Raw genomic sequence first — 23798 nt, forward strand, 5'->3', positions numbered from 1 at the left:
AAACACCCCACATCAACGGACGAATTTTACAACATGATATATTTTTTTTTAATTTGTAATTTCATAACTGATTGAATTCTAACAACAAAGAAGCTGTTAAAGAATATTATTAAAGTACTTACATTAATGGTGTTGGGAAAGAAAAGATATTAATATATCAGCGGTTTAAACAGAATATAGTAATAAACCTAGAACGCTACCCGAGGGCCGCCCGCGTCCGCCTTTTATAAAAGAAAGTGAAATGATCCGACTCATACTTATTTACCTTAATGAACATTATCAAGCTGAGATTTTTAAAAAGAGGTCAAAAGTTATATTGCCTATTTGTGGATTTTAAAGCCTCCTTTGACTGTGTTGACCGGAGAGCCCTCTACTTCAAACTTTGTAATTTAGGTCCCTCTACCAAATTTATAAATATTTTTAAATCGTTGTGCTCCAACTGTTTATCAGCGGTGCACGGGCGCAATGGAGTTTCGGAGTTTTTTCGGGTAGATTCAGGTGTCAGGCAGGGTTGTTTGCTAAGTCCTCTCTTGTTCTCTCTCTTTCTAGATGACCTTCCCTCTGTACTTGATGATGGCGTTCGCATTGGTGACGTGTCAGTCAGTATACTAATGTACGCAGACGATGTTGTTTTCCTGTCTACAAATCCTTTAACGCTCCAAAAAACTATTGACAAACTGGTGGCTTATTGTGACCTATGGAATCTTTAAATTGTTTAAATAAAACATTAATGTCTAGTTTTTCGTTCGGGCGGTCGCTTGCATCCAATGAAAAGTGGTTTTTTAATGGGAAACCAATAGAGACAGTATCTCAGTATAAGTATTTGAGTGTGTCCTTTACTCCGAGATTATCAATGATCACGAATCTTGATAGGGTCTCCGTAGCTAAACGTGCTATTAATAGAGTTTGGCCTGCTTTCCTTTCCCAGGAACTAATGCCTCTTCCATTTAAGTTCGGTCTCTTTAAGTCTGTTTGTCTTTCCGTAGTCTGTTATGGAGCTCAGGCTTGGGGTTCGCAACGATTGGAAGTTATTGAGAAATTCCAGCGTTTTTTTATTAAAAATTATTTGGTATTCCATCGATAGCTCCAAACCATATGGTTTATCTCGAAACGGAGGTCGATCTACTTGAAGTGTTCACCTTGAAGTTACACTTGATTACTGCCTCAGGATGTTGAGGTTACCTGCTCATAGATTGCCAAGAATCTCTGCCTTGGAAATAATAAAAGCCAAAACTTTCTGGTTTAGGAATTGGATCGATCTGGCTGAGAGATATGATTGTGAATTGACTGTGAAAGACATGTCATTATGGAGTGGCCAGTTGGCCACCTTATTGAGTAAAATGAAATCTTCACACATGAGGAGCTTCAGAAAAAAGCTGTAGTCCCTTCCCGTTTTAACATTATATCCGGAACTTGATCATTGTGCTGGCATATGCATCCTGATTGCGGACCGGTCGTGTGGTCTATCGCTTAGAGAGCTCCGCTGGCTATTTAAATTGAGGTTCGAGTTGCTATTCTTAAATTACACTCCATGGATGGAAAAAGTACTTGAGTATGAGGAAGTGTGTAGAGTGCAAGATGCCCTTGAGTTTCCAGAGGAAAACCAGGAAGATCGGTGGACAACATCCTTCCTCTGAGTGGAGGAAGCGATGGTATCCACTCAACTCTCAACCATCGGCCACTCTCCCTTACTAACACACCTCTCATTTGAGACCATACCACCTTGGGCAGACGGGAATGATATGCACGTGTAATGTACAACATATCATGCCAGAGGTCATATATATCTAAGTACCGTAACGGACTGAGGAAACTATGCTGAAGTAGGACTTGAGAATAAGTATGAAGGGTAAAACCCCGATGCCAGACTTGATCGAAAGCCTGTTCGATATTGAAGAAAACCCTCGAACAGTATTCTTTCTTCTCAAAGAAGGGCGCGATGGGGTCCATAACGCGATGGCACTGTTGAACAGTCGAATGGTGACACATAAATCCAAATAGATGGTCGTATGACTTTTACGCCTTCCAGGAAAACCTATTTCCATTGCCCGTCTTGTCCTGTTAACATGTAAATTAAACAAAAAGTGAGGAATTGTAATAATAATAAATTCAGCATATATGCCATTGTTTTTTTCTACTAAACTGAGCATTGCTGATTGCACGTTAAAGTAATGTAGTAATCTATGAATTTATTGTTAGGCAATTCGATCAATGATGATTATTCTGCTACGCTCTCATAGGATTGCCAGACGGTTTACATTTATCCATTCACCTTCAGGGCCAAAACTAATAGGAAGACCACCCAAGAAAACGCCTTATTTCATTGCCTATCCTTTGCTGGAAAATTTTACACTCGTATCTAAGGAGGTCTGTATTTTTATTTTTTTATTTATTTTGGGTCGAAGCCCTTTTAGTTGCGTCTCCGTGAGTAGTTTTGTTTCCTCGTGTCACTCCTCTCACTGGAGGCGCCAACGCCAACTATCTTGAAAAACAGACAGGTCTGATTAGCCCCAACCATTCCATCCAACTTAACAATACCGACGCCCTTTTGGCCACCCCACGCGTTCAAACTCCGAATGACTTGGTTTATTTGCTAATAATGCCGAGGAGGTTCAGAAAAAAAGGATGAGTGATAAAAAAAAATTGACTTCCCTTTCTCAGAGCGGAGGATCGGATCTCTCCTCTCAATCTCACTCCCTCTCTCTCTCTATCCTCTCTAATATATAATATATTATATCGCTCTACTGTGCTAATTGTTGTTCAACTGTGTGGTATATTTGGACGGGGGTTCTTAAAATTTATTGATTAAAAATATCGCAGGTGGGTTCACCTTTGGGCTTCGGACTTCCTTTGAATATACGTTGCTCGGAGGAAACGCGACCCCCCCCCCAAAGTTTAAAATGCACTTTATTTTATCAGTCGTTGCCGGGTGGAAGAAACTATCGGCAAAGTCCGTTGAATAAATGAATAATGGTGCAAGTGATTGAAGTGGTTGCGCGGTTTGACGTCGTTGAACAATGGGCTCTGTTCTGCTGGCGTCACCTCCGTTCGCCCGGAAGACCACTTGAACACGGAGCCTTCGTTAGCAATATCTTCCCTTGCGCCGCCAGCCCTCTTCACCTGGCCACCCCCAGCCGCCGCCGTCTTGCAAATTAGTACATCTTTCCTCTGAGAAGTACAAAAGGAACTCACAGGCTCGTCCACCTTTTTTCCGTTCGTTATCCGCTCGGAATGGTTTCCTCACGCCTTCGGAGGAATTTTCTCAAAGTCTTCATTATTGCCTTTCATTTACACGAATAACATTGACCGGAATGTAAGCATTTCCTCCTCTACCAGAGGTTTTTATAATTATGCATAGTACTGCACTGTCGACATCGGATTGAGTTCGTCGGCGTGTATAGAGAGAGTGTATAGTTGGGTTTATGCGCACTACTTTTTAATTAATGCCTAATTAACATTAATTAGTGGGCAGTCAACATACAATGGGATAAATAGATAACTTTTAGCAAAGAAGTCCTTGAAGAGCTTGACGAGGAGGTCGTGGGACAATCTCCGCCTTGCGTAGTTGTTGGGATGGGTTATGTGTGATACGCTCTAGATTAGATCCACAAAAAAAACTGGGCACTTAAAACAATGTTGTAAGATGAGCATCGGCGTTGTCAGAAATGCGTGATACAAAATAAAAACCTGAAAGTTAACGGCCGATGAGTTCAATAAGCACAGTAATTGGTTGCTCAAGGTGCGTGTTGTGTAATTAAGTAGGCGCGTAAGAGATAGTAAACAAGAGAGAGTGAGAGTAAAATCAAAGTATCAGATAGAAAGAGAGAAAAAGAAAATCAAAAATCCGGAAAGATGAGAAGAGGAGAAAGTGAGAAAGAGAGAGAAAGTGTGTGTGTGTGTGTGGGCGAGAGAGAGAGAGAGAGAGCGAGAGAGAGAGAGGGATTGAATGAGTGAGAATGAGAGTGAGAGAAAGAGTGTGAGTGATTGAGAGAGTAAATGGGGGAGAGCGTGAGAAAGAAAAAAAAAATATATATATATAGAGAGAGAGAGAGTGAGGGGTGAGGGAGGAGAGAGAGAGAGAGAGGGAGAGGAGAGAGAGAGAAAGAGGAAGNAGTGTGAGTGAGTGAGTGTGTGAGTGAGTGTGTGTGTGTGTGTGTGTGTGTGTGTGTGCGCGCGCGCGCGCGCGTGAGAGAGAGAGAGAGTGAATCAGTGAGTGAGTGAATTGGTGAGAGTAAGAGAACAAAGAGGGAATTGAATTGAATATTTTTTTAGGTTCCAAAATTAGGTCTAAATGGACCTTTTTTATACGCATTTACAAATTTATATGAAGAGAGGTGGAGAGAGAAAGTGAGTCATTGAGTGAGAGTGGTGGAGAGAAGAGTAAACAGTGTACGTGAGAACAGAGCAAAAGGATAAATAATAAATAAACAATATTATGTATTAGAGTCCTAAATAAATCTGTCAAATATGCCCAATCAAAAAATGGAAAAGGTATCTGCCAATTTTTTATTTTTATTTTAGTCGTGTTCAATTGTAAAAATTGTAGTACACCCATTTTGGAACGATTCGTTCCCGTTTAACCCTTTATTAAACGTATAAATCTCTTGAAAGCCGTAACACATTTCGAGGAAAGAACAGCACAAATATTTAACTTTATCTCCATTGTAGAATATGCAAATGGCACCAGCTAATACGCACACTTGAGTCAACCATAAAAGTGAAGAACAAAGAGAAAAATATATACTGACCGGGCTGGCACACATCGGCAGATCATAACATCGTTTTCATCGGTTGAGTATTAACGTGTTTTATATTTTTCATTCCATAGAAATAATCGAATAAGAAGGATTATTTTCACGCCTGGGCAATCCTCGAACTTGAATCTTCTCATGGTTAGAATCAATGCGGAAAATAAAAGAGAAAACATTTTTTTCAATGCAACGAGATTAGTACTTGATAACTATTTTATTCGAGACAAGTATTTGTAATTAACTTAGATCTTTATTATATATTTTAAATATACAATTATATTTGTGTCAGGATTTATAATGACCAATGTGAAAGCGTTCATCTTAACACTCCTCGTCGTCTCAGTTGCTGTGACACTGTGTTCAGGTAAGGACAAAATATATTGAGGATTAAAAATGTATATTTAGTACTTTCATACTCTAAAAAAAAAATCATAATTGATATTTGGAAATTTTCGAGGAAGAACTACTTTCATCTCTTTCGAATTGACGTCCGGACTGAAGACTGATCAATCTTTACCACAAAAAAATGTCGAATCCGTACAATTTTTCCATTTTCTTAGCCACACAACTTACACATACATTTAAGGCAAAAGATGTTTTAAATTAACTCAATAATTTCCAGACAAATTTCATTTTAAAGGTTTATTCACATCGGTTTAAACTGTGATACACTCATATTGATTTAATCCTTGATCAACACCCATTTCGTTAAATTTGTCAATTATACTTAAACCAAACACAATGAGCGATCAATTATTACAACATGACCAAATCGTGAAGAGAAATATATGCTAATATTTGAGGCGGAATAGTAAAATTTTAGATTAATCTTTAAATTCTCAAATTCGCTGACGTTGCGCAAATTAAGTGACGTAAATCGAACGTCATTTTTAAAAATTAGCGCGTTAAAATGTAAAAATTTGTAAAAAAAAAACATCACTTAGTTATTGGGCTGGTGCAAAAATAATGCAGGTTTTGAAAAGATAGTCAAAAGTATTTTTAATTTTTAGAAAATAAAGAAAAATTTATTATAAATATTTTCCATCACAATCCACACAACTTTTCCAGTATGTAATACGCGCTTTTATTCTACTGACATACAAATCTTTATTTAGCCTCACAATAAAGTTTTGGAAGGCGTTTTCGGCATCACCGCGTTTTATCCCTCAAGAAATGAACAAAATGCCTAAAAAAGTGGAAGTCTGTAGGCGAGAGGTCGAGTGAATATGAAGGATGCGGTAAAGTTTAAAGTCCTTAAGTTCCGCAGGATTGGCATTACGACTTGTGGCCTGGCGGTACGTGAAAAAAAATCGGCCCCTTAAAAAGACGTTGCAGTTTACCCTTGCATTTTGTCAATTTCTCATCAGTATTTCTCTGCCGTGATAGTTTCACCATAATTCAAGAAATTACAGTGAACAACTCAGCAGTACACCATCAAACAGTCACCATAACCTTTTTTGGGTGCAGATTTTTAGTTTTGGAAAGTGTTTTGGCCCTTCATCCATTTCCATTTTGTCCAACCACTGACCTGTACGCGTCCTGATATCGTACAGAAGCCATTTGTCATCGCCGGTGATGATTCGATCGAGAAATGGATCATTTTGCTGGCACAACAGAGGAGACGTGCAAATTTCAGAGCGTCGATTTCTTTAGTTTTCTTTTAGTGCGGTACCCACTTGACTAGTTTCTTTACTTTACCAATTTGCTCTACACTCTCTTCCGCCATTTCCCGTGTTGTCTTACGTATGTGTTGTACTTGTTGTTTATGCTGTTGGTCACTATCCTAAACACAATTCTATCAAACACAGACAAACCAACATACATATCCACATCACCTATGCCAAACCAGACCGCTCTCACGATCTCCAAATAATCATTAACTAACAGTCACTATGCAAATTGTTAGGGGTTTTATGGGGTGTGAAAAGCAAATATCAGCTTTGCAATTATTTTCTTATCGTTCTCACGTTTTAAACCTACTAATTTCTATTCTGGTTAATCCAGGAAAGTTATGTTTTATAATATAACGGTAATCAACTCTCTTTCGTCCTTGTTTTCTAACCCCCCTGTACCAGAATACTCGATATTCCTCGGGGTAAATAGGGATATGTCCCTCCATTCACGCTAATAAATTACATTCCCAAATCAGACTTCGTTCACACTACCCCACAGTATTCGATATTCCTCGGGGAAATTGAGGATAAACACTGCTATTCAAGTTAATAAATTATACACCTACACTCAAAATCATTCACAGCGTAGTACTAGATAAACATCGGGGTAATTGAGGATAAGCCATGCCATTCACGCAAATCAATACATTCGTTCCAATAAATAACGCGTGTTACATACATAAAGATTCAAAGAGATATATACACTTAAAAATATTTATGGCGCTGAGATAGTGGATCAGGTAACTGTGCCTGAAGGCCCGCGCACAGTTCATTCGGGATGTCGTATTTCTTTCTTTGCATTTTTATGATGTGCTCTACCGTGATCTGCTCTCCACACAACGGGGATATTATCAGGTTATTGTTTTTATTCAAGTTTTTGAAGATTTTCGATGAACATTTTTGCCAGTTCGAAACGTTGGCTCGATAAAGAAAATATTTTTCTAAAACCTATGTCACACCAGACCGCACTTCTCGATCTCCAAATAATCGTAGTATTCAATAGAAAATTTTCGTTTATAGATACAAAGGAGAAAAATTTTAATTTCGGAAATGAAAATAAAAACTGTTAAGAAATGGCATTAGGATTATACCTGATTACCTCGTGAAATGGTAGGAAATTATACAAAGAACTGGGAAATTTGTTTAAACTGGCAAATCTTGTTTCCATGTTAAATCTTCAATTTTTAATTGAAAACAAATTTCGGCGAATGGTTGAATTTTTTTCCCGCAATCGAAATAATTGTATCGTTATTGTTAGAATTTATTTGCATGGTTTATTTTTGTTAGTAGCTTAACTAATGGGATTAACGCTTGCACCAGAATCTATGCATGAATATGGTATCTGTAATATTTAATTTAATTTTTAAGACAGGGGCGTCGGTGGCCGCAAGGGTTAAGGCGTTGACATGGCGCTCATCACTGTAAGGTAAAGATCCCGAGTTCGAATCCAGCGGCCCTGCAGTCGAACCCGACATACTTACAAATGGGCTTTTTCAAAAAATACAGACATCCCGAGGGTTGATATGACCTCTGCTGTTGCGAACCCTCGTAAAAAAATTAAGAAGCCCAAAAGTTTTTTGTCTGAAGTTTTGTCTTTGTATTCAAGTTCGAATCGACATTTAACAATCTTGATATTCCCTCTTTTTTATTAGATTTTGATAACTGTGTCCTTATTGCGCTGCTAGTATCACCATTCCATCAATACTAGGGTCATGGGTAATGGGGACACCCCAAACCCAACCCCCCCCAAAAAAAAAAATCTGTCCTTACTGATTCTGGATTGTATATAGTATTTCTCCGCTTACCGTTTAGATTTGCTAACTCCGAAATATCTGATCTACCCCATTAGGTTACAATTTACCTGTTGTTTGAACGGTTCATGTTTATTTTTATTATAGAAGTTTTGTGGGTTATTATATGGGTTATTAGAATAACCCATAATAGGGTCGTTAAAACGTTGAAAAATTTTTACTGGAGGACTATGTGTTTGAGATTTATCAAAGTTGTAATTTTTTTTTTTTTATTAAAAGGGTAATTGTATCTTTTGCTATTATGATAATCGTAATAAGAAGATTGAAGAAAGTCAGATCGGAAACAATTTGAGTATTGGGGATTATCCTTTCGAAAGAAATTGTTTTTGCCGTAGGGACTCTTGAATTCGGTGTTGACTATTGAGGATTATAAAATTGTTGTCGTTGTCTTGCTCCTCGCGGTGTTCTTTGGTTATTTTTGAAATAATCCCAATCCCTGCTGATATGATTATGCGGCTTAAATCTCGTTCGAGGATTTGTTGATGTAGATTCTCCCAAAAAATGTACTGAAAAATCTGGGATTTCATTTTTCATATTTGGGTCTTTCGCAACTTGAATGTCTTGATTCAGTGCACGATTAGCAAAAATCATTTCTAAATAAGTTACTTTTTCCCAGGATTCTTTTAGTGTTAGAGTTTATTTCAGAGTGAGAGCTAAAAATTCCTTAGGATTTCCTCCGTTATTGGTTTAGTAATTTGTTTTACTATTCTTTTACTTCTCTTAAAATTTTTACAATTAAAATTTTATCATTTATATTCCCCCGAAAAGTTCCATTGTCTGTGTTCTTAAAAGATATTTAGTGTTAAGAATATGAAATTGTTTTTCTGTGATTTGGTATTGCAATAGACTATACCGTAATAGATCGAATATTTTGGATGTGATACTGCTGCAGAAACAGTTGCTTCCGCCGCACCTGTGCGTAAATCAGCTAATGCTTGTGGTATTGTTGCAAAATCAAAATGGTATCTTTCCGCTAACCTGTCAAAAAGTTTAAAACTTTTTCAGCGTCGTAGAGTTTTTTAATCTATTTTGTACCGAATAGGGTATAACGTTGTTTTTAAATTGCGCTTTTTTTTCTTGATTGCACACACACACACACACACACACACACACACACACACACACACACACNCTTTCTCTCTCTCTCTCTCTCCCACTGTCTTTCTCTTTTCCTTTTTCTTCTTTCTCTCTCTCTCTCTCCCACTGTCTTTCTCTTTTTCTTTTTCTTCTCTCTCTCTCTCTCTCTCTCTCACTGTCTTTCTCTTTTTTTTCTCTCTCTCTCTCTCTCTCGCTCTCTCTCTCCCTCCCTCTCTCTCTCTCTCTCACTCACTCTCTCTCCCTCCCTCCCTCTCTCCATCTATCTATCTAGCCCATTTGACCATTTCACATCGTTGAGTCCTCTGTATAACATAGTAACGTAGAAGAATTGCAGGTATTTTATATAATTAAAAATCTGTTACAGGAGAAAATGCAGATTATCCGGAAAATGATATTTTCGCAGAAGGAAACTCTACAGGTAAATACACTCCAGATAATGTTCAACTATTAACATGAATGGAAATGAATGATAATGTCTTAAATGGAAATGAAATCTTTTTTTTTCTTTTTTTCCAGTTGCTACAATTTTAAAAAGCTGGGATCTCGCTTTTCGCTTGAGCCCCAGTGAGGGTAAGAACATAATATACGTACAATACAGTCAATCTTTGAACTGATACAGTTCGATTTCAGATTATGTATCCTGGGCGGCTTGGGAGACGTCGAAAAACGGATTCTCTTCGTTGCTCAGTAAGCAAATCATCACGTCAGGATATTTTTAAAGGGTTTTTATTATTGTGTAATTTCGTTATTGTTAAAAGATAAATTGTCGGATCACGAGATAAGCGCTACGGTTGACAAGGACTTGCAAAATTTGACAAAATGGAAAGATGCTTTAAGAGACAGTTTCAGCCCTGCGTTCCATACGGACGATAATAATCACAATTTTTCGTTATGCATCACGGACCCTCTTGGTAAAAAGCGTAAGTACAATATTGGATGTGTAACTATTTTGGTATTATGTGGTTTTTATGGTTACGAAAACGAGTAAGTTTCTCTTTTCTCACAGTTTGCACAGAAATAACTACCATTAAGGACAACTACACATTGACCGTCACTACCAAGATAGACGATAAGGTGCAAACCAGCCAAAATATCGAAGGTAATTCTAATTCAACCATTTTTTTACTAAAACAAAAAAATTATTGCATATATTGCTTCACAGTTTTCAACCCTTTGGCGTTCTGTCTCACCGTCCCGGACTTGACAGAGAACAGGTACTGCTTGATGACTTACAATATAAATTACACCAAGGACGACTTCAATGGATGTCTCCGAGTCGATTACCACGTTTGGTACGAACGATTTGATTTTCCGACCGTGTGCGTCACAAAAGAAGATGGGAAGTACAACTATGAGAAGAAGGAACTGCCAGAAAAAGCCAAAAAATCAAAACTCTTCCATGAATCTCCTCTGCCAACATCAAAAAGGCAGTAACTTTTTTTTCTTTCAATTGTAAAAGAACTCTCTTATCATTTTTCTTTCAATGTCAGAGGCTAGATACATACAACAATAAATAAATACTTTTTATTAAAACCATAATATGATTTATGTTAAATTCCTTCATAGCATATCTGTTTACTTTTTCTTCTGTATTAGCCAGCTTTCCGTAGTGATGGAAGGGGATCAGGCTTTATATGAGTATTGTGATCGAATTGGATTGTCTCTTTATGATATTTCGATGATCACGATGAGAAGAATATTAGGCAGAACGGGTTTATTATTCTCCACGTACTGCAGCTTTTTGAATTTTTGCCTAGTTTCTTCGCTGTATTAAGCTATTATTAGCTATTAATATTGGCAGTTTTTTCAACTCATGGCATAACCTCCAACTGAGGTCATTGATGAGTACACCCATTTTTGTAAGGTTTTTTTTACACAGATGCCAGCGTCCGGTATAAAGCCGTTTAACCCGACTTTTATTGCATCTAGTAAGAACAGGAACAAGGGCATTACATTATTAATTTGTTATCGGCAAGCCTGAGTCTCAACAGAACAAAAAAAAACCTTGGAACCTGATACCGATTGAATTTGGTTGATGATGAGAAGGATACTAGGAAGCATGCATTTGGTATCCTCCCCAGTAACACTAGTTTAATTCTCCATCCGCTATTACTTACCACTCAAAGATAGTGGCAGTTTTTTCCTCCATTGAATAACCTTCAAAATGGGGTTACCGTTGAATATACGCATTTGGTTTAGGTGTTTTCTCAGATGATAGTGACCGGTAAAAAGCCGCATCACCCTTAGTTTTACCTTGTTTCGTTTATCTATGTGTTTGCCAGTTTTGATTGTTTGACCATGTGTTTGCTATGTCTGGCACCTCTGGAGTTCGTCCATTTCTCATATTGTTTTATGTCGACCCATTCTGATTTGCCATGTTTCGTTGTAGCTATTTGTTTCCCCGTTTTATTTCTTATCCTTGATTGGCGTGTGGTCGCTGCTGGATAAACTCGTCGGATGTTCGATCTTTAGATAAACGATTTCTTCCCGGCAGAACACTATCAATTTATATAAATAGACCCACCCCAAAGATATAAGAATGCATATTCTAACTGGTCCCATATACAAATTAGTTTATAACGAAAAGTAACAAAAATACCCACAGAAACTAACAATGTGGCAGAATTGTAGTCTGTTTGGCCTGTCCTATCCTCGTTCGTTTGATCTATCAGACCTTTTTTTGGTTCCATTAGACTTTGGTTTTCGGTTGGGCTATCTGTTACTTTATCAACCGTTTTCACCATGCATTCATCGAGTGGATAGTAAATACATTATGCCTTCTTAGCTCCATTGGTTCTGTATTTTTCTGTCAGTCGAGTCTGAGACAGCAAACCAGACCGGGGACGACATATATATACGTCCATCATCCCTTACACAAACAAACTCACAACCTTGAAAAAGCACGGGTATCATTTAGGGTCTATCAACATTAGACTTGCTTAAGTTGTTCAGATCTCCTGGAGGATTGTCAATGTAAAAATTCTAGCTCGACCGCAGTGACACTTGACGGTTGTTCAAGGAAGTCAACCCCTCCTGTATGAGAGAACAAGGCAGTGAAGTTCCTACATACTTTACTTTTGACGCTAATCGTTTACCTTTAACATAAGATCAACTAGAATTCAAACCTGAAACGCTTTTAAGGCTGTACCAAGTTAAGAGAATGTTTAACCATGGAAAAAATCTAGTTTTTTGTTTGTTAATTAGTTCCAGGTGGATTGGCTGAATGTGGAAAGGCTGAGAAATGTACGTTATAGTTTAGGAATTAGGGTTGATTGATGAGAGAAGTGGTCGGCCGAGGTGGGAGGTAGGCCCTGTATGGAGACCCCCCTGTGACAATCATATAGGAACATAGCCACTTGTACCCTCGCCCTTTGTCAGCTACCTTCACAAGTGCACTTGAACCCGCATATATTAATATAGCCATTTGGCCGCCTCCTCGTTACTCAACCCCCCGACCAACCCCTTCTATTGTTCTCTCCCCCCCGTGAACATAATATAAAATAAAACGGTCTTGCTCCTGTTTCATTCTACGCCCACGTTCTTTACCATTAATGCCACGACCCGGAACCAGAAATTTCATTCCGCGTTCACCGCCCAACTCACAAAAGAAAATTGACACGCTTAAATATATTCTTTTAACAACTATGGTTGGATAGACCATCTTCTTCAATAATACAAATTTTTGAAGATTTTCTACTCTATAGAAATGAGATCCATCTACTACTCCTGGGATAGTTTGACAAAATTTCAAGTGCCGATTTTTTATATTATTGTTTGAACAAAATACACGTTGATTTAAAAGTAAAATTAGCCACAATTGTCCATTCCAAGCTTTTTATGTGGGGGCGGACCTGTTTAGGAATAACGCCGTCTCTAGAAAAAAGCAACATGCTAAGAGCTACTATGGTCGGATCTGTGTATGGTTCCTTCACACGGTAGATGAATAACACCCGTACAAAATCCTCATAAGGTCAGACACCCGATCGACCTTAAAATCATTAGCACGTGAAGATATATCTAAACTAGTCGTGGAATACATCCAAAACCAGGGAAAACAACAACAAACGTTAATCTTGGTTGCCACGGTACAAAGAAATTTTGGGTATGAAAAAGCAGACAAACTGGTCAGAAGAGGATCTATAGGACCAACTATGAACCTAGAACCTATAATTGGGATAATAGGAATAAACATAGACTCCTCCATATCTAGAATGCTCCTCACTCGCTTCCTAACGGCGGTGAGGTCCTCACTCTCCACGGCATGCGCCCATATAGACAGAGAGGGCAGCTTTTTAGCCACTCGGCCAACGAATCCGGCTTTTGATCAAAATACAATCAAAATACGGTGACGAGTGATTTAAGATGACGGTATACGAAATGAACCCAGTTGGGGGTGGGTGACCTGCATCAAAGGTGCAAAAACCGGCGAACACAGGAAAGAGGTTTTGTTTAAGTTAAAATCAAATAGGGGGAGAAGTACAAATGAACTTTACCCCCTTTGTTCCACTCATTCAGGAGGGTTTGATGTCCTTGGGCAAGGGCAACGAGGCTATCATGGTTACGGCTGTGGTACAGGCATAGGAGAATAAAGAACGCTCTACTATATAACTTGACCATGATAGCTGGGGTTTTTAATCTAATATTTTTCCCTTAATAGAAAAATAATGTGATGTAATTATTAATAATTTAGTTACATGTTAACCAGCTGGAGGCAAGTGTAGCTAGACAGATACTCCACTGTATTTAATGTATATAGTTCTAAATTAAACTTTCTGTTCTGATGCCCTTGAACAACCGTCAACGAGGATGATCAGAGACAATCAAACTATAATTTTCTGTGGTAATGAATCACTTGAAAGTATAACGTAATCGATTAATGTAAAAAGTAAAGTACAAAGGAACTTTACCCCCTCGTTCCACTCATACAGGAGGGCTTGACGTCCTTGAACAACCATCGGGTGTCACGCACTACGGTCAAGCCGCATTTTGCCCATTACAAGTACACCTAGTGACCACAGTCCACTTCAACCTAAACAGGTGCGTACCGCGCTTTTTGAAGGTTGTATCGTTTCTGTTGATTCTGGTCTGCCTTAGTCTATCAATAAAACAGAGACCAATAGAACCAATATTAAGGAATATAGCAAAAACGCGTCTGACCGAGCAAACAAGCGATGATAAGGTCCAGTGACCAAGATGATCGGTGACGAACAAACTTTTCAAAACAAATTTTCTATATGCCACATTCCTTATTTCTGTAGGCGATGTTTGTTTTTTCTATGTGGTGGTACCTTACATTCACAGGCACTTAGATTCGATCTATCATCTTAAAAAATGTGAAGCCTCCAATATCAATCCTAAACTAGTTCATGAACTGTTTTGTGATCTGTTAAACAACTAAAAAGGGGCTGTCCCAAGTATTCTTTTATTGCTCAAAGACAAGATACACTGAGCTTGTCAATAATTTAGACATCATTAGCCCGTCTATCCAATGTTTGGATGGGTGGTCAAACATGTTAGTTCTAGCTGAAAATTAACAGACAGGCCGACCTCAAAACGACCAAACTACATCTGAAAAGCTTTAAAAATATATTTAGCCAATACTAGTCTATTATCGATATGGATGTTTGGTCAAACCTGTGTCAGTACAGACAAACGGATCGTAATGTAAAAAAAAACAACAACATAAACATGTGTGACAGAGCAAACCAGCGATAATATGCCAGGATGACCAGAGTCGACCAAACTACATTTTTGTAGTTGACAATTGTCTCATCTCTGAAGGCCACATTGTTTTTCCAATGTCGCGGTATCGTAGAGCTAAGGCTTCACAGATCTACTCCTAGACTTGCTTCATGAGAAGTTCATGAGCTGTTTAGTTACCTGTTAATTTATTAAAAAAAGAACTCCTGCAAATACTATTTTGTTGGTAGAAACAAAAATCACTGGTCTTTAAGACTAAATATGGTCAACGTTGGTTTATGAATCCATTGCGGATATTTGGACGAAAGCTGCGTTCTATAAGCTGCTATAGTCTCATTAATGTGGTTCAGCAACTACTGAAAATTTCAAAGTAAGCAAGGTCGGGGACGATTAACAAAAAGATTGTGAGACACAAAGAACAATAGTAATAATAAAAAAATAGTTTGCATGGATTTTAAAGTTATGTGGATAAATCAACACATGCTAGCGAAGGTCTGGTCTGGTTTCTGGTTCAAAATTGGACTTGAACACAAACTTTAACACTTATCTTTATAATTCGGTAAAATTATTATCAACACGTCAAATAGATAGGCCAGCCGCCAATTATAATTCACATTCTAAACAAGACGGTGCACTATAAAATAATAATGGGAAAAAAGATTCCATTGAACTGTGATATGAAGGGGTGTTGTTTAATCGCTCTGGAAAAAATAAGGCTTTTATTTGGATGAGAATTCCCGCGGGCACATTGCCATTTACCTCTTTCCCCGCCTCCCAGAACTGTACCAGCTTTGCTTTTAAATTATGCTTGAGGTGTTCGCATCTAAAACTACTGCCCACGATTTATTAAGAACCTTTTTTTATGGGGGATAAGTCTTTACCATGCACCACATAGTGTTATCGGATGGTAGCTGATTGATTGATATGAAGGTGAGGAGGTTTATCACAGGCTCGATGATTGTTGTCATAATGATCATAATGACCATCATAATGATTAGTTTTGAAACTCGTAGAGAGTCATTATTCAAGCTGTGTGGTTGCGTTGTATCCAGGTATATCCATTGGTGGTTAAGAAAGGAGTATTTTCTCGGACTTAGGTTTCGCCTGTATTGCCATGGGTTGGTTGAGACTGTTGAGAGCAAATGTCTGGCATGAAGCAATGGACTAGTAGGCAAAAGTAACAACAAGAACAAAAATTGTCTTCGTACTCTTCAGGACCCTAGAACCATTTAATGAAAGCCCATGGACATACGGTATGCAGCAGAGGGAGCTTCTTTGACTGTCCAACTTTTAAGAGGAATAAGCAGGAATAAACTCAAGGACAGATTACGGGAATTTGGCTGACACACACGAGGTGATCTGCTTGTATGTTGGTCATATTGGTCTATACTGATCTGCCAATCCCAGCTGGTCTGTTTACGAAAATCACCAAACTACAAAAGTAGCTTAAATTGAATAATTATCATAGAGAAACAGTGCCGTATCCAGTCTAAAGCTACACAGATGTTTCAGGTTGGCCCAAGGTTTTTATATGGGAGTTAAATGGGCAATGAAGAAGCTTATAGACTTCCCTTAAATATTGTCCTGTGCATTTCTGTTTGAAATTTGTATTGACATTTTTGTTAATTTTAAATCTGTGTTAGTTGAGTGTCACCACTTGTATAGTTCTGGTTTCATGTCCTTGCAGACGTCTTACTGTTTTAATTAGAATTTAGATATTTGCTAAGGATTTCCATTACAATTTGGGGATTTTGTGTTTGAGGTCTATGGGATTGTTTGGTCGTTTCCACACATGGTCTGCCTATTTTTCAGAAAGCCTGCTACGTCACCAAAGCAGTGAAGGTTGCTACTAGATTTCCAAACTAAAACGGAGACCGCGTCAATACTGGCTCACACATCTCCTATCCTCGCTGGGTCAGTCTGTCAGATGCGTTTCGACATTTCGCCATCGCCAGTGTGCCAGATACATGGTAAGGGTCAAATTACAGGCTCAACACTCGCAGACCAATCTGCACATGCTTGTTTCCGGTGATTCAAGTCTATGTCTACAGAGTCTGCATTCCTCAGTTAGCAGTCCTACTGTCATTCTAATCCGGACATGTCTTCTAGACTTTTTTGGTCCTTTGATGAACTCTTTCGCATGGAACACAACATTGAATCGAGGACTTTTCTTAGCCATTATCTGATGGATCTGCGTTTTTGGCAATTTGGATGCCACAAAAAGGTTCACGACCGATAGGTGTCCTAACTGAACTTTGGTTAATTTATCAGCTTTCTCTCTGCCCTGTATACCCAAATTGGATATGACTACCGGTGAAGCATGCATTTGTCCTGGGATACATTCCCATTGAACCGAAGACTTATTCTTAACCCATTGTCTGATGGATTCTTGGATTTTCGTACTACATATTATTATTTATTGTCGATGTCTACGGGGTGATGATCTTGAATTTATGAACCGAATGCTTAATAATGGTTCTTCCTCAGGTTTGTAGACTAGGTCAATTACTTTAATCCTCTCATGTTCTCTCATCCAATAATTAGAGTAATCTTGCTGTTTATACCAGGCATTGGTCAGATCGAGACCTGCTTGGAATTAAAGATAGGCTTCCAGTTTCTTTCTGAGTATTTCATCGTTTAACCTACACTGACAAGCAAAGAATTTCACCCAATTGATTTTTTTTCATTTTCTCGATAAAAGAAAATTCTGCCCTTAATTTGTCTCATTGTTTTTATCAATAAATATTTGCTTATGCTATGTTTTAAATTGGGAATATCAAGTAGAGGTAAACACACTTAATCCTTAATCCAAAACAAGGATAAAGGATTCTTCAATGTTTATTTTTTACGGAATTTAAAATGTTTATTCAGTCTTATTTGAATTTTGAAACAACTGTTTAGTTTTCGTCTTTTTTTTAAATTTCAATTTTTAAACTTAAAAATGCCACTTTGTGCTGAGGACGTAGCGCGTGGTGTGGCACTTATTGATGATGGACATTCCATCAGGTTTGCGGCTATTGTCATCGGAGTTCCCTATGAAAGAAACTCTTTCAGACGCCGGTAGACGTTTTCGAGAAACTGCGTCCTACCATAGAAGGCCCGGTTCTGGACGCTCTAGAGTAACAGAACCACAGGATGACAGTTTTTTGATTTTGAGAATTTTGTGAATCCGGCAGTTTACTGTTGTTTAAGCGATTCATCAGCCTCAGGAAGTTCGAGGTGTCCAAATTTCTGAACGCACTGCTCTAAGAAGATTAAATCGGTATGGACTGATAACTTTTCGCCGCGTAAGAGGATAAGAATTGTCCAGAACACAGAGTTGCACCGCTCGCATTTGCTCGAGAGCACAGCCATTGGTCTCTGGACTATTGGTCTGCTGTACTTTTTTCATAGAGTGTAGATTTGTTCTGATATCCAGATGGGCGTGAAAGAGTGTGGAGAAGGCGAAATGAAAGGTACGAAGCCTGTAATTTTTTCTAGAGCCAACCTTTTCAACGTACCTTAGTGATGATGTGGGCGGGATTTTCAATGGAGAGACGCACAGAGTTGGTTGTAGTTCGTGGATGGTCTTTGACGGCCACTCGCTATGTGGATGAAATCATGCGTTGCCTATCCTCGATGAAATCACAGACAATCCTATTCTAATGCACGATAATGTCGGTCCACATGTCGCTCGCATAGTACAAACGTACCTTCAACAACGTAACATCAGGGTCTTAGCCTGGCCCGTTCTCCAGACTTGAACCACATCGAATATTTACGGGATAACCACAAAAGAAGAATAAGACCACGCCCATCACTTCTTGATACATTCCACGATCTTGAAAGGACACTTCGTGAAGAATGGGCTAACCTCTTACAAAGAGACATTTCCAGAGTGGAAGAAACTATGCCGAAGGCGTTTTCGAGATGTAATTAAGGCAAGAGGAGGAAATACGCGATATTGAAATGTTAATTAAAAAACTAATTAAAACAAATTTTATCTATCCGTCTTTTTTTCCTTAGCAATTTACATCTTTTTTACACTTTTTTTAGTCAAAGTCTGAATTATTATACGTTAAAAAATGTGAAACTTTGATTAATATATAAAAATATATACAAATCAAGTTATATTATAAGTGAGTGGAATTTTTTGCCTGTCAGTGTATAAAGGACTTCTTACTGAGGAAAAGCTGCCAGGACGAGGTGTTTAATGAAAGCATAGTTCCATCTTTACTGATTTCTTCAGCATTGGCTGTCACTGTAGTGAAAATGAACGTTTTAATTTAAAATATAAAACCAAATATTGTTAGAAAAGGTGGAAAAGAACAAATGGCTTGTATCAACAGGTGTAGTCACTCCTTTTTTATTGTGCGAGTCGGAAGGGGAGTTGAACCGGCGTAGCCCCGGTTCCGTCTTATCAATTGGCGAAGGGGAAAGATGTACTTTTGCAATTATTGAGATTCGGCTTGTCCGCTGTTTGAAATAAGGGAGGGAAAGCGGTGGACAGGAGTCGGTTCCGGATGGCCAAGTTTCTAAATAAATAAAGAGGGAGACACGGGGTTGTGGTCAGCTGTCAGAGGCAGAGCAGTCCCCCCGTCCCTCATACATTACCCACACGCCCACCACACCTAATTACAATTTGATTTAATTTCCCCGCCCATCACCTACACGCAGCCACTCCGGAAGATATTATTTTTATTGCCGTCATCACATCGCATTTTATTTACCCTACTAAACTGAAAAGTCAATCCAACATCGATACTTTGTTCTTATTTTAACCTTTGACTTTTTATTTTGGACCGGTGACGGTGAACGACAGGGCTTCTTCGTCCTCAGGATCGATGATAAAAGCCTCTATTAGTAGTAGTAGTAGTAGTAGTATCAAGCATAAAAATAACGCTGATAGGACAGAATAAGTTCATCAGTTTCAGCTTATACTATAACGTCCTAACTAGTTAATAATTATATCTATATTTGATCATTTAAATTGAAGGAAAAATTTAAAAACCCTAATCAAAGAAATCTAAGTAGCATAAAATATGTTTAATCCTTGTATGACGTAAGCAAATTTTCACGTAATAATCCCCTATCACCTTAAAGAGTACTTCATTGCTAAGTTGGCACATGGAAAAAACCCTTTAGTATGCTGTGGTGTTTAGTGACCGTTAGTCAATGATTAGCCAGAGATCGTTAGATGCATTCTGGTGTGACGTAGGTTTTAGAAAAACATTTTCTTTATCGTGCCAACGTTTCGAACTTTATTGATATCATCTTCAGGGCTCGGTGTTTGTTTTCCGCGTAGATGTGTCATTATTGTCTGTCGTGTGGGTATTCTGAACAAGACAGACAAGAATGACACATCTACAAGGAAAACAAACACTTTGAGCCCTGAAGATGATCTCAATAAAGATCGAACTTTGGCACGATAAAGAAAATGTTTTTCTAAAACCTACGTCACACCAGACCGCACCTCAGGATCTCCGAATAATCTTTAGTATACCATCTTCACGTACTCAATTTTGGTTCATATGTGAAGGTCAAATATCCTAGCATACAACGCAAGTACTTGTTCTGCATAATCTGCAGCAATGCGTTGGCCATTCAGAAATAAAAGGAACAAGGTCATTAAATTACTAATTTACTATCAGCAAGTCCGGAGTCGACGGCAAAGAAAACAACCTTAAAATATGATAGTGACTGAATTTGATTGATGATGATGCGAAGGATACTAGGAAGCGGTTTGGTTCTTCCCTCCAGAAATCTTCTGGTTTATTGTAGATTTTCTCGTTCGTTAGTTCAGTACTTAAGTTCATTTGACTCCATCCTTCTTTTAATAAGTAGGTCATTGACTGTTCATTTCTGCAGGTCTTCTTTGTAACCTAGGTTAATTCTCTAACCAGCTATTAGTTCTCATTCAGTCCTATTGGCAGTTTCTTCCTCTTCATTACATAACATTCGAAATGGGGTTATATAATATACCATAATATGAATATACCAATTTTGTTAAGTGCTTTCTCAGATGATAGTGACCGGTATAAAACCGCACCACCCTGAGTTTTACCTTGTTTCGTTGTAGCTATTTGTTTGCCTGTTTTGGCGAGGGTTCTTTAACCATGTGTTTGCTATATCTGGCAACTCTGGGGTTCGTCCATTTCTCACTTTATTTTATGTCGACCCGTTCTCAGATGGAGGCGATTATGTTTGTTCTTGTTATTCCAAGTGCCTGTAGATTGCAGATCCTCCTTTGGACTTTCTTTACCAAAAATTCCTTTGTTCCCAGATTTTGGATGAATTCAACTACTGTGGATGTGACTTTTTACATTGTAATTATTTTCTCTGCTCGTCTGAATCTGACCCGTTTTTGAAGTCCGTTAAACCTTTACAGGACTTTGCAAAGGATGTTCCCGAGATTATATCTGTTATTATTTGCCGAAATATTTACTCCCCAAACAATTTATTTGTTTCTGGAATCTGTATGAACTTTTCCTACCTTTTACTTGTACATAATGTTTCCAGTGGAGATTGGTTTATTAGTGTTTGTATGGCCGCCAATGAGGGTTTTGTCATTGATTTAGCTACAAACAGCTTGTAGCTTGTTTTGTTGAGCTTTGGCCTACCAGATTAATGATCAATGAATATCTTACGTCTACCTGCCCGTCTGTACTTACGTTTTGGTGTCAAAACATCTCATTACTGAATATAGGTCGAAACGCTAAAAATCAGCGAGGATAACAACTGAATAGACACAATGACTGAAAACGACCCAATCCCGCAGACCTCAATACACACTTCTTAATCATTCTTGGTAATGACTAACTAATTTACAATTCCTGGATGAAACCATAAACTGGATAAATAGGATTGAGAGAAGTTTCACATTCCAATCCATAAAAAAATTGTAGCGGCTTAACCGCAATTCATGACAGACAAAGGTCGTCCAGCCTTTCGGCGTGAATGGAACAAAGAGAGTAAAGATCATTCCTACTTTACTTTTTACGAACTTTTCATCCTGTATTCCTCGCTGTTATGGCCATATGCGTTTTTACATTATTCTCCGTGGTTTGGTCTGTGTGTGATTTCGTCTGCCGTGTGAAGGGTCAACATTGATCCAATCATAGTAGTTCGTAGCATGGGGCTTTCCTTTAGAGACGTCGTTATACTGAAACAGGTTTGACCAAACATCCATGAGTAGACATGATAAATGATGGAGTGAGTGTGGTGTTCAATCCTTTTTAAAAAGATAGTTCCTACTCACAGTAAGTTGTTTTGCAACGATCCGGATTTCGAGCCTTTTAGCTCATCATCAGGTTGTAGAAGTCCTTCAACCCGATGATGAGCTAAAAGGCCCGAAATCCGGATCGTTGCAAAACAACTTATTGTGAGTAGGAACTATCTTTTTAAAAAGGATTGAACATCCATGAGTTTACTATGCACCTCTCGAATTCGTCCATTTTTTTTTTTGCTTTGTGTTGACCCATTCTGAGATGTAGGAGTCTATGTTTGTTTTTGTTATCCCAATTATATGTTCTGGGCTAATAGTTGGTCTTGTAGAACCTCTTCTGACTAGTTTGTCTGCTTTTTCATTACCCAAAATTTCTTTCTGCCATTGCACCCAAGATGTAACCGCGTTGTTTTCCCAGGTTTTGGATGTATTATCTTTATGCGCTAATGATATTAAGGTCGATTTTCAATTTTATCCTTTGAGTATTTTTTTATTAGTGAAACCTCTTTTAAGATTTTGAGCTTGAAAGACCGAAGCGGTTAGGTATTGGTTCTGGAGTGTAGTCTCGTTATGGGACTTGGTAGTAATACAGTGACGGAAAGGGAAAATAGAAATATATTCGTTTTAAAGTATTTTCCAACAGAAAAGCGTCGTCGATTTGGTGCTCATATGAAATTAAAATTAATTCACGAGACATGCTCAACCTCTCAAGAAACGGTAAGTATCGTATAATGAGGGGTGCATCTAATTCAGAACTTTTTCGCAAGAAATATGTTATAAAATGTTCAGAAATGGAAAATTCTCTTGCAAAGGAGATCTTTGTTCCAGAGGGTCCCAGCCGTCCATGACAACCGCCATGATTCGCCAAACGTTACGGGATTTTTTAGTCCGAATAATTGTCCCTGGAGGAAGTAAAATTTTAAACGGCTTCAGGATGACAACTGGTAATCTCTGATGCGTGTAGAACAAAGAAAACCTTCAGCCGAAGAAGCAAAAGCCTCATTTCCTCAAAAAAGAAGACTGATTTTCTTACAAATTAAACATTGATTATAAACATTAAAGTATATAATAAATATAAATAACCGGCATAAAGCCGCATCACCTTTAGTTTTACCTTGTTTAGTTGTAGCTATTTGTTTCCCTGTTTTATTTCCTATCGTTGATTGGCGTGTGGTCGCTGCTGGATAAACTCGTCGGATGTTCGATCTTTAGATAAACGATTTCTTCCCGGCAGAACACTATCAATTTATATAAATAGACCCACCCCCAAGATAGTGGTAATAGTTCGGCCAGATTGTCCTTTTTGGATTATATAGAAAGGGGATAATTAGGAACTTTGAACACCAACACAATTTTGACTTCAAAAATCCAAAATATTACATACAGAACAAAACAAATATAAACGTAATTTCTTAGAAATGGTTTATATCAACAGAGATAAACACAGCATCAATTACAGAACAGATACATGTAAACTCAGTCACAGCTACGCCAATATCATTAACCAAATACAATATAGATAACACATATATCATTACATTACATTCCACACATCAAATAC

The 23798-nt window shown here is 38.1% G+C and overlaps 1 protein-coding gene across 1 annotated transcript; it reads left to right on the forward strand.

Annotated features, from left to right (window-relative positions):
* Positions 1-4836: 4836 nt before the first annotated feature.
* On the forward strand, positions 4837-10825 carry LOC106666677. Its single transcript, XM_024228051.1, has 8 exons — positions 4837-4892; positions 5041-5115; positions 9698-9751; positions 9850-9903; positions 9964-10020; positions 10092-10253; positions 10340-10432; positions 10496-10825. The coding sequence occupies exons 2-8, from the start codon at positions 5049-5051 to the stop codon at positions 10765-10767; spliced, it is 759 nt and encodes a 252-aa protein (XP_024083819.1). The 5' UTR covers positions 4837-4892; positions 5041-5048; the 3' UTR covers positions 10768-10825.
* The last annotated feature ends 12973 nt before the right edge of the window (positions 10826-23798 follow it).

This window comes from Cimex lectularius, unplaced genomic scaffold, assembly GCF_000648675.2.
Source record: "Cimex lectularius strain Harlan isolate CLEC.00 unplaced genomic scaffold, Clec_2.1 scaffold173, whole genome shotgun sequence".
Lineage (NCBI taxonomy): Eukaryota > Metazoa > Arthropoda > Insecta > Hemiptera > Cimicidae > Cimex > Cimex lectularius.